At 35.9% G+C, this 12,539-nt stretch overlaps 1 protein-coding gene across 3 annotated transcripts in view; it reads left to right on the top strand.

The window, feature by feature from the left end:
* STAT4 (signal transducer and activator of transcription 4) overlaps window positions 1-12,539 on the top strand; it is a 97,488-nt gene that overhangs the window by 47,524 nt on the left and 37,425 nt on the right. For all 3 annotated transcript variants that reach the window (XM_070241444.1, XM_023622234.2, XM_005601648.4), the window contains 2 exons: window positions 9,262-9,360; window positions 11,420-11,512. In XM_070241444.1, coding sequence (XP_070097545.1) covers window positions 9,262-9,360; window positions 11,420-11,512 — 192 coding nt within the window. The remainder of the gene's footprint in view (window positions 1-9,261; window positions 9,361-11,419; window positions 11,513-12,539) is intronic.

The raw sequence follows: 12,539 nt of genomic DNA, 5'->3' as shown, positions 1-12,539 counted from the left end.
ATGATATGGAGTATATATGTGTAATTTATCACTTCTTGTTTAGTTTTAATCATAAAAGTAACACAGGCTTAATTATAAAAAAAAAATATTCACGATACCAAAGAATTGAGGTAAAAGTGAAATAACCACCCCCTCCCACCCTGTTTCCCCAAGGATGATCTTCAGAGTTTGACGAGTTCCTTCCCAGGCTTTTTTCTACACATAGAAAGTGTGGCATTAATTATTTTCTTCCGAAGATTATATGAATTGTGCTCAGGTGAGAGCACTGTATCATTATTTCTAGTTGCTAGCTTGTGTGAGTTAATACTTTATTCAAAGCAGTTTTTAGTGTATTTTTATGCATGTGTGAGTTAGTCCTAAAGAAATGCCAGGAAAGTCCCTACTGTCTAATGTTTTGAAAACCCCAAATACAGCCTTTCTTTTTCTGGAGTTTCTTTTATATTCATGTAAATATATTTCCTGGAACATAACTCAGTCTTTATTGGCTTTATATCAGTTTTGATCATTTCTGTGAAACTAATAGGAAATAATATCTTTGGTTTTTATTGATTTACCATTTATGAGCTTTAAACTCCCCTAATGCGCCCATGAGGCGACATAGAAAACTCCTTATATTTATAGAGTGCTTTACAAGTTACAAAGCTCTTTCTCAATTGTCTGCCAGCCTCTTCACAATGACTCTATGATGAATGACAAGTATTCTTATCCCAACAGACTAATAGGACAATTGAAGTCATGAAGGTTAAGAAGTGACTTGCCTAGTCACAGCTAGTAACAGCCACAAACTCAGGTCCCCTGACTTTATAGAGAGAGTTCTCTGGCTGCTTCACAGAGCAATTGTCTAGGCCGACTTAAGCCTTCACAGACATAGAACATGGTGCAGGAAATATACTCAGAATTTATAGAAGACATACTTGATGCCTTTAAGTATTTTCTTTTAATTTAAAAAATCAGCCAGGAGGGGCTGGCCCCGTGGCCGAGTGGTTGAGTTTGCGCGCTCCGCTGCAGGCGGCCCAGTGTTTCGTTGGTTCGAGTCCTGGGCGCGGACATGGCACTGCTCATCGGGCCACGCTGGGGCAGCATCCCACATGTCATGGCTGGAGGGACCCACGGCGAAGAATGTACAGCTGTGTACCGGGGGGCTTTGGGAGAAAAAGGAAAAAAATAAAATCTTTAAATTAAAAAAAAAGAAAATCAGCCAGGAAAAGCTATATATACCTGCTGCTAATTTTTTGTTTGTTTTAAGATGTAAGTATTATTAGCATAAATAGAAATAGGGCATTAATCATGTCTATCCATTGAGAGTCTATACCTCATTTCTCTTTTATCAAGAAAATCTTTGTGGTGATGACAGAATTTAAAGCTTGCTGAATAAGAGGACCGGGCAACTCTGTACATCTGAATTTGTTCATTCCTGGTGAAAGGAATAGCATAAGGATGTGGGAACTGTGGCTTCAGTAGGACGAAAACAAATAGGCTTGATTTTTCAGAGCAGTCTTAGTTTACAGAAAATTGAGTGGAAAGTACAGAGAGTTCCCATAGACTCCCTTAGCCTCTCCCCACGCCTGCCTGAGAGTTTCCTCTATTATGAACATCTTGCATTAATGTGGTACATTTGTTACAATTGATGAACCAACAATACATTATTATTCAATAAAGTCCGTAATTTGCATTGGGCTTCACTCTTGGTGTGTTACATTCTGTGGGTTTTAACAAATGCATAACGTCACGTATCCACCACTACAGTATCACACAGAATAGTCTCGTTACCCTGAAATCCTCTGTGCTCCACCTCTTCATCCTCCCCTTCCCTTCCTCCCCCCCAATCCCTGACAACCACTGATCTTTGTACTGTCTCCATAGTTTCGCCTTACAGTATGTGGCCTTTTCTGACTGACTTCTTTCACTTAGCAATATGTTTTTAAGTTTCCTCCATGTCTTTGTGTGGCTTGATATCTCATCTGTTTTTATCACTGAATAATATTTCACCATATAGATGTACCACAGTTTATTTATCCATTCACTTGTTGAAGGACATCCTGGTTGCTCCCAAGTTTTAATGATTATAAAGAAAGTTGCTATAAAGATTTGTATGCTGGTTTTTGTGTGGACATAAATTTTTAATTCATTTGGATAAATACCTAGGAGCATGATTGCTGTATTGTATGGAAAGCGTAGTTTTGGCTTTGTAAGAACCTGTCAAACTGTACTTCATAGTGGCTGTACCGTTTGAAACTTCCTGTTATCCTGCACCCTCACCAGCATTTGGTGTTGTCAGTCTTGGATTTTAGCGTTCCTAAAACACGTGTAGTATTCATTGTTGTTTTAATTATCATAAAAGATCGTTGCTTTTTAAATCTGACTGACCATTCTACATCTGAATCAGCCTTAGGACAACTAGATCAGCTCTTCTTCAATACAGTGGGGGCTTTTTCACTGTAGACAAATGCTTATGATTCTAGTAAGGAGATATCAGGTAGAAGCCGTTAAGAAAAATTGTGTGCTAAGAACAAAAAGAAGGAAATAATGAGACTGAAGCTGAGAGCATGTTGTTTTGGAGAGACTGGCCAGCGTGTTTGACACGGGTCGGGGGCAAGGATAGAAATGATTTAACAGCAGCTTTTAGGATGATAAAAGGGGAGAGAGCCAGTTGGCAATCAGAAGTGAATAGTAGATTGCAGATTGGCAATAAAAATGTGAATGAACACATTTTACTCTGTAATTGGAGACAACTGCTTTATGTCCCAGAGATACCATAAAGGAAAAAATATCAACATTTGAGTGCAACATAGTAGTTAAAAAAAAAAGAGAAGTGAAAAATTTTTCAAATTGAGGTTAGGAGAAGAACTGGTATAGCAGAAATGGTTTGGTCTCACCATTTTAGTTCAATCATGTGGACTTGTACATGCCAGTATCTGCAGCTTTTTGCTTCAGGGCTAATGGTGACAAGAGCTGGTGTAAAAATACTCCAGTTCCCAAAGCCCTTGGGCAGATAACTCTTAGTCACATGTTCTTCACTGGGCTGCCAGCCCATCTTAGCCAGTGGCTTGATAGCGCACCCTTTACTGGATGCCTTCTCTTCCTTGTCTCATTTACCACTCCCATAAGTGTGTTTTGGGATCAATTCCCAATTACACTTCTTGCAATGGAATCCTTGTCTCAGGATTAGCTTCTAGAGGAACCCGAGCTCAGACAGTTGGGTACATGTTTCTTCAGAATCCTATAGCCTCTTTGGTTACTATTGCCTCCCTCTTTCAAGGCTTTCCACAAACTTCTTTTATTTGACTTGGGACCCAACACTCTCATCTTGCTGTTGCTAGGTCACTGCAACCAGAGAACAACATATGATAAATCCTTCACAATGGAGAGAAAATTAATTAAGTATAGTGTTAACTCTCCCTTATGTGTTTGCATTTTAAAGGAGATCCTTGGGGAAAGAACTCAAAGGAGTGAATGCCTAGTTGTTGAAATCTTAGATTCTGTGACACTTGAATTTAGGAGATTATTTTGAGCAAGTCTTCTTACATCCTTTATCTCTGCCTCTGGTGCTCCTTGAACCATTTGGGAGAAAAAGAGCAGATGAACTAGTCACTCTTTAGTGACTAGTCAAATGGAGAAATTAGATGGAAGGGCAGTCGAAGAGGAATTGAAGGAAAGACAAGGAATTTAGCATAAAGTAGCAAAAGAATAAAACAGCATGTTCATTGATTCTAAGATGCCTTTTTTCTGCATTTTAACATCTCTGAAATCAAAATGCATCTTATAATCAATAGTATCTCTTAATTGCTGTTGTCAGGTAGCAATCACAGTGTTTCTGTCATTTCCTGTGCTGTGAATTTGGGTTATAGCTATTCATGTTGTTATGACTTCAGTTGAATTATGTGCACTGTTGCTACAATACGTGTTGAGTTTAATTGCTGTTTAAAGTGTCATCAATATAACACTGTGATTTAGAATTAAATAATTATCACATATGCAGAATGGGATGGGAACAAATCAGCAGGGTATAAATTTGATATTTGTTAAGCAAACTATTTGTCACTTGATGGATGACTCTAAATTCCATATTTTCTTGGAAAGCAACAATAAAGTGTTTTACAGGGTGGCATAAAGATGCCCAGAAGTAGAAGCTGTATTATGTTTCATTACTGAGATTCATGCAAAAGGATTGCCTATCATATACAAAGCAAGAGTGGCAAGAGAAATTGCCAAATTCCTCACAATAGATGAATGAAATCTCAGCACAATAGGAGGCTGGAGCAAATGAATCATGCATTGCATAGGATTATCATTAAGGTATACAATATCCGTTTATCAGAAACTTCCTGCTAATTTTGAAATGAATGCACTTAACTTCCAGCATCATGCCATTGAGGGAAAATTAAAATATGTGTTTAATCAAACAGGTAATGCTGGGGAAGAGGGGTTGACTTTCTTTGACAAGACTTAAGATTACACTGTCAGTGCAATAGGATCTTTACTATGATCAAAAGTATGAAAAGCAGTGAATCACTGTAATCTTATCCCTAACTGCCAATTGCTAAAGTTAGTGCCATATTTAATCTAAACTGTAAAACAATGTCTAAGAACTTCTTCAAAGATGTTATTGGAAGTGAACCAAAGTAGTGTGGATGATGGTTGAGCTAATAGAGGACAGGTTAGAAGTCTTCTGGTATAGACATCTGGGACCCTACTATATATTCTAGCTCTCAATGATTTTACGGACACATATCTGAATAGTGAAATACAGTTCATGCACTGCATAGTAATGTTTTGGTCGACAACAGACTGCATATATAATGGTGCTCCCATAAGATTAGTGTCATATGGCCTAGGTATATAGTTGGCTACACATACCATCTAGGCTTGTGTAAGTACACTCTCTGATGTTTGCACAACAATGAAATTGCCTGATGTATTTCTAAGAATGCATCCCAGGCATTAAGCGACACATGACTGTAATAATTTCACCTAAAAATATAGTGATATAATTGTTAACCATGATGGCATGACTAGGCCACTACAGTCCCTCAATGCTTCAGTCAACCAAGCATTTAAGGACCATTTGCAGAAGGAAGGTAAGTTCTGGTTCTTGTCTAAAAGCTTTCTATTGAGAATTTCTGGTAAGATCAAGAAAGCGTCAGCATCAAAACTTGCATAATGGAGACAATAGTTGTGCACACTTTAAAGAAAAGCGGTTCACTAACATTCTTGATGGCCCAGAGGACATTATTTTATAAAAAAGTTTTGATGCTGACGGATCTAATTTTAAAAGAGTTTCAGAAAAGTTGAATTCCAAATATGTGAGGAAATTTTAGGAATCTACTAACCAATTTGTTTCACATATGTTTACTCTGTTATAAATGCACAGTACTGATATGTGATTTCAAATATCTATAAATATGTTGAACTAAATCAAAAGAGTTCTCTCAATAGGGATAAAATAAAAATTCTAAGTGATAAAAAGCATTATGTCAGTTTATATTTTTGCTTCAAGGCAAAAATCATCATTAGAGATAAAGATCAGTTCATAGCAATGAACGATTTGACTCACTAGTAGTAAATAAAAGTCTGAATGTGTACGACAGAATCACCAAGAGAAAAATTCACAAAACAGATTTTAACATACCTTTTTCAATAATTGATAAAATTAATCAGGCAACAAAATTAGCAAGGGTGTAGAAATTCGAACAAAACACTTAGCAAGGTAGAGTTAATGAACCTGTGTAAGACATTTGTCCCCAACAACTGCAGAATTCACATTCTCGACAGGCTCACCTGGAACATTTTCAAAAGGTCCATGAACTGGGCCACAAAGCAAGTCTCAACAAATTTTAAGTGATCGAAGTCATTCAGAACATCTGTTCTGATCAGAATTTTAAAATGTATTTTAAAAATCAGTAAAAAAAAAAAAAAAGGATAAGTTGAAAATTCCTATGTTTGGAAATTAACCAATACATTTCTAAATAAGTCTTAGGATGAAGGTGAAATCCTGATGGAAATTAGATGATTGAAAAGGCAGAAAAGTTTTAGCAATATTCACACAAGCTATGATTTGTGTTTGCAGAATATCCAAAAGAATCTACAGATAAATATTTAGAATTGATGAGATATTACAAATACGTTATTGGAATTCATAAAAGTTAGCAAAGTTGCTGGATTCAAAATCAATACATAAAAGTCAAATGTATTTCGACATACCAGCAAAAACAACTGGGAAGGAAAGATACTGTTAATTCCGTTATCAAAAATACCAACTACGTAAAGATAAACCTAACAAAAATGTGTAAAATCTCTGGAAAATTATAAAGCTTAATAGACAGACTTTAAAGAACACCTAAATAAGTGGATTAGAACACAATTATAAAGATGCCAAGACTCTCAAATGTATCTAAAGATTAAACGTGTCATTCAAATTTCTTAACACGGTTGTGTGTATGAGCGTGGCTGGACAGGGGATTCTAAAATTTATATGGAAATGCAAAGAAAACCTATTCTATTTGACATCAAAACTTATTATAAAGCTCTAGTAATTAAGACAGTCTGTTGGTAAAACAGAGATAGACAGAACCATAAGATGTAATGGGGCCCAGAAGCAAACCCATCCACATATGGACACTTGATTTGTGACAGAATTGGCCCAACAGAGCAGAGGTGAAAGAATAGAATGTTCAATAAATATTGTTGCAACTGAGTATCCATATAGAAAAAAGTGAAAGGGGCCTTTCGTTATTCACAAGCTTCAAGTGAATTACAACTAAGGCAAAACTATAAAGACTTAAAAAGATAGTATAGGAGAAAAACCTCTATGATTGCAGATTAGGGAAAGATTTCTTAAGTCATAAAAATAACTGTAAAAAGAAGAATTGATAAATTTGTCTTCATTAAAATTAAAAGCTTCTATTCACTGACACTATGAGACAGTGAAAAGACAGGCCACACAGTAGAAGACAAGTGCAATACCTATACGAAAGAGGATGGACACGCTATAGAAAATGGGCAGCTTCTCCTTCTGTGGCTTTCTCTTCCTTCCTCCCACCAATGCACACTTAGGGGTATTTTTGTTTTGTCTTTTTGTTTTTGTTTTTCATTGTTGCCTTTTTTTTTGAGGTCCATAGAGATGGTAACTATGGAAAGGTGGATGTGAGTACGTCTTTGGCAAATAAAAAGTGCTAATTTGGCTTTGAATCCATAGTGATCAATTTTCCAAAAGACGTTTTTATCTCATACATTTAAGTGAGAGACAAAGGTAGGAAAAATGCAAAAGGAAAGTGAAAAGATAGCCTGGATGAAAACAATGGTGATTCTTGGCTCTGAACAAAAGAGAAAAAATGAATAATTTAACCTTACAAGACATGGAGGGGAACTGAATCTGAAAGGGAAGGTAAAACAAGTTCAAATGAGAAAGAAAATGAAAAAGTGTACACAATGGAGCTGAGAAATGTTGAAAGTATCTACATGATCAACAACGAATGACTCCTCTAACAGCGAGAAAAACAAAGACAAATAATGATGATTCTTGGGGCCTTAGAGGAACTCCTGAACCTAAATGGGAAGAGTTTCAAGTTTACGTAAATAATAGAGCCTCCAAATTAGCCCTAGAAGAAGCCCTTTATTTTTATCAATGGAATATTTTAAAAATAAATTAAAGGCAAAATGAGGAAACATAGCTTTTCTTGAAGAGTTGAAGGGAAGGTATATGGAAAAAACCAACAGATAGGAAAAGTAACAGGAACAAATTCTAACTAGGGAGAATCTGAAATTGTCAGCATGCAGAAATCAGAAATTTGGTAACCCTGCTTAACAAATAGGGTCACTTAAATTTCTTTACCTCATGAGTTTCTCTCAGTCCACTTTTGTTTTTTTCTTTTGGAGTTTTCTGATTTAAGGAAGAGGAAAAGAGTTTTGAAAGCTATAGAATATGGAAGAACAGGAACTCAGATACTTGGCATTTATCATAGTTTTACAAATAAAAGTGCTAATTAACATGAATTTGCTAATAAAATTGTGGTAGCAGTCAAGGCCATAAAAACATTTACAGCCAATAACACCATTTTTTTCCCTAGAAAGACCCTTTGGTTTACCAGTCTGTTTAATCTACTTTTGATTAATTGTTAATTTTCCACTTTATGAATTATTATTTTATTTTTTCTGCTACTGACCTTTTGGCAAAACATTTCATGGATAATTAGCACCTCCTTCAGAGAGGAGGGTAGAGAGAAACTAAATAAATGCATTTGTCTATATTTATTGTGCTTCCTGTTAAGCCTGCCTTGGAAAAAGTCTTGTAAGAAAGAAGTTTAACGCTAAAAATGATGATGTCATTCAAATTAGTCCTGGAGGGGCTGGCCAGGTGGCGTAGTAGTTAAGGTCAGGTGCTCAGCTTTGGCGACCCAGGGTTCACAGATTCAGATTCCGGGCGTGGACCTAGCACCACTCTTCAAGCCATGCTGTGGTGGCATCCCACATATGAAATAGAGGAAGATTGGCACAGATGTTAGCACAGGGCCAGTCTTCCTCACACACACAAAAATTAGTCCTGTAAACCAAGAAAAGGCAGATACCTCCAGGGTCCTGGCACGTAAGGTCAATGAGTGCCTGGGTCACTCAGTGGTGGACACTATGACAACGGTGGGTAGTACATGCTCCCCCTGAAGGTATTGCAATATTTTAACTGACACAATATACCTTTGCATTAGGCCCCCAGGCTGCCAATTTACAATATCTGCACCATTAGCAATGGTAATAAAAGATGTGTTTAGATGTCATAAAAATATTGTTGCTGAAATGTGTAATAGAGTTTCACTCTAATATATCGATATAATTATGAGCTACTCCATGTGAACTACACCAAATGAGGACCAAAAGAAAGACTTTAAGCATGCATGGAGCACAGGGGTAACAAGACAACAGCTGGGACCACGCTGGTTCATAGTAATTTGCAGAGAAGTAATTCTTTTACCTAAAAACTATCCTCAGCCTAAGTAAACAGATGCCCCTGAGTGTGTGTGCAGAGTCTTTCCTACGAGGGGCTCAGGAACTATTTTTAACTATTAAAAATGATTTTTGAAAACAGAGCAGTATGCCACATAGGAGTCTATGTTCACAATGTAAGTTTCTGTGGCTTTATAATAGATTGTTGGAACAAATCCCAAATAATTTCACATGTTTACTGGGAGATTATTTTTGATTGCAGGTAGTGATGTTTCCTTAGGATGTGTATATTTAAGCTTTTATGTTGTTTTTGCTCACTTTTTTCAGGGAAAATTTCATGGAAATCCAATGCATGTAGCTGTAGTTATTTCAAATTGTTTAAGGGAAGAGAGAAGAATATTGGCTGCAGCCAACATGCCCATTCAGGTAATATTTTCTGAACTTACCTTGTTATCGCCTTGAACTCAATTTTTCTGAAACAGAAATTCTTATCTTCTTTCAAACCAGCTTCTACCTATTAGTAATACCACCATCCTTCCAGTCACTTGGAATCAAGGTCTTGGGATCATCTTTGAGTATCTCCTTTTCTCTGCCTCTTTATTGAGATAGTCACCAGTCTTTCCACAGTATGTTTCTAGAATCCTAATCACACCTTCTTTTCTATTTTCACTGACCACACTCTGGTCCATGGTCTTACAATGTCCGTTTAGGAATATAGTAACCACCTCTTAGCTGAATTCATAACTACCATTTGAACTGCACTTCTCTCAGCACACTTCTCCTCAGGGTTGTTCAAAACCCTTCAGTAGCTCCTGATTTCCTACCCACAAGTCCAAAATACTCCACAAGTAGGAACTGTGTCTTACAGAAACTCCGTAAATACTTGCTTGTTGATTGCTTGAGTGTACTTCACCCTTCCATATGTTAGATTGTATTTTATCCCACTATTCTAAATAAATTCAGAGCTTCCATCAAAGACAAGTAGAGGAATCAATGAGATCCTTAAGGAATACTTTTTAATTAATCCTTATAAAAAGAAAAGAGTGTGTAAGTAATCAACTTTCCGAATGATATTCTCCATAATTTAGTAAATCACATTACAATATTTATTTTTGGAAGTCCAAGAAAAGTGTCTTTTTTCACTATTAAAATTTCTCAGGTTTAGTTATTGTCAGGTTATGGTTGTTTTTGAAGAAGTACGGAGTTTTAACAATTTACTATTCTTATTTTTAGATGAATAAAAAGCATGGTATTTTTATTTAATTTAAGATCTAATGTATAGTAAGTTTCTAAAGTAAATATAGTTTGATTCAGTGCTTTTTGGGTAAAATTAAGAGGCTATTAGTAATATATTATATTCTCATATATATTCTCAGCCATCCTTTTTGTATCCCTTTTATGTCTAGTCATTTAGTGTGTTTGTGTGTGTGTTGTTCCCTTCAAATGTCAGATATCAGTTAAATTAGAAATTTTCATTTTTTGATAAATGCTCGTCAAAGTCACTCTGCAAATAATCTGCCAGTACCACATACTACCACAAAAGAAGCACTGATTTGCAAATTTCAGGTAGATAAACAAATAATGGAGGCCAAAATTAGAGAGAGAGAGGGCATTGTATAAAATCTTTACAATCTGAGGAATCTGGTGTAGCTGAAAGAACACTTGATCAATAGTCAAAGACACGGGTTCCACTTGAGGTTCCACCACTGATTTTCTGTGTATCTTAGTGAAGTCATCAGCTTTTCTAACCATAGCTCCTCACCCAACTGTAAGGTCAAGGAGTTGCTGGCTTCTCTCTCATCTCTAGATGTCAATGTAGCTTTATATCTAAGCAGTACACTCAGTGTCAGATTACTTAAGTGGCCAAGCAATGGTGCCTGGAGAAGCTGGTTAACCTTTCTATTTAATCAAGCTAACATTTTTACGTATTCTTTAGTAAACTCCCTTTGTTCTAGTACAAAAATTTTATTCTGGCAGATTCAACATCCCTAATTCTGATTTAAGTCAACTTAATGTAGTTACACTATACTAATTTTTAAATTACATATATTAGTTTTATAGAATTTCAAAAGTAATATGTCAGTTATATAAAATTACAAAATAAAATTTTAAACCATAAAATCTTCTGTAATTTCACTATTCAAAGATAACACACTGATAAGATTTTGATGTGTGTGTTCTTCCAATCATATGTGCTTGAGTTTACATGTCAAGACATATATCCATATATTTATAAACATATATACATATATAAGCAACAGAGATCATAAACATGTGGTGCTTTTATAATCTGTTCTATTTCTTAACAATTTAACACGACTTACACATCATTAAATGTTTTTCCACATCATGAGTTTTAATGGCTGTGGAGGATTTCATATCATATTGATCCAAACCTCTGTTCAAAGTACATGCTACGTATACTACATTCATCATAAACTGGTTTTATCAACATTATTGAAATTTCAAGGCATTCTTTTTTCAGGGACCTCTGGAGAAATCCTTACAAAGTTCTTCAGTTTCAGAAAGACAGAGGAACGTGGAGCACAAAGTGACTGCCATTAAAAATAGTGTGCAGGTGAGTGACCTTATAGATCCCTAGGAAGCCTAGCTATTGCCACATACAACTAACTGTGTACCTTTTTCCTACGTGCCAAAAGTTAGTGCATACAGAAATCTTAGGGCAATCTGTTAATAAGACAAATATCTCTCACACACTACGTTCATATTAGCAAAGATTTCTTTTGGGCTAGCCTTTTAAGGTCAATTTCAATTTCTTTGACATAGGGCTATTTGCATTATCTATGTCTTCTTAAATGAGCTTTGGTCATTTGTATTTTTCAAGAAATTTGTCCATTTCATCCAAGTTGTCTTTATTGGGACAAAGTTGTTCATAATATTCTTTTATTATCTTTTGAATATATAAAGAATCTGTAGTGATAGCACCTCTCTCACTTGATACTGGTAAATGTCGGGTTTTTCTCTGATTAGTCTGGCTAGAGATTTATCAATTTCATTGATTAGAGAAAATTTCTTAAATGAGACTTTCTCCAATTTGTGTGTAAAATAGAATGCTAATTTTCCTTTCCAAAACTTACATAGCATTCATTTCCTTGTCCTTTACAAAACTAATAATTCCATAAAATTAAATAAACTATAGATGTTTAAAGGTAAACTGCACCATATCTTGTCTGAGTAATAGACAGAGGGTTTAAATGACAATACTTCTAAGAGTTAATTTTCAGACTTCCGATTTAACGATCCTCCATAGCAAGTGACGAGCGTGCAAAACTATCTGCTTACTCTGTTGCCAGAAAGAATCAGGTTCTCAGACCAACTTAGGTAGGTCAAAATGCCCTGGCACATTATAATCTTAAAACCAACGGCTCCACTGAGTCTACAAGCATGTAAGGTCAGGAGATGCTTATTTTATTATAGTAGGAATATTTAAACACATTGAGCAAGTACGCATGATTTTTGCATCCAGCACAAATTCCTTTTGTAATTCCTGAGAAGTATGATGCAGCAGAGGCCCGCCTTTTGGAGCCCCAACCAGATCCCTTTGTCAGGCCTGTACCCCCATCTCCAGGGGCTGTGAGTGTTGG

Source organism: Equus caballus, chromosome 18 (assembly GCF_041296265.1).
Source record: "Equus caballus isolate H_3958 breed thoroughbred chromosome 18, TB-T2T, whole genome shotgun sequence".
In the NCBI taxonomy this organism is placed as follows: domain Eukaryota; kingdom Metazoa; phylum Chordata; class Mammalia; order Perissodactyla; family Equidae; genus Equus; species Equus caballus.
Note: the sequence above shows the minus strand (reverse complement) of the source record. Positions and strands in the feature narration are given on the sequence as shown.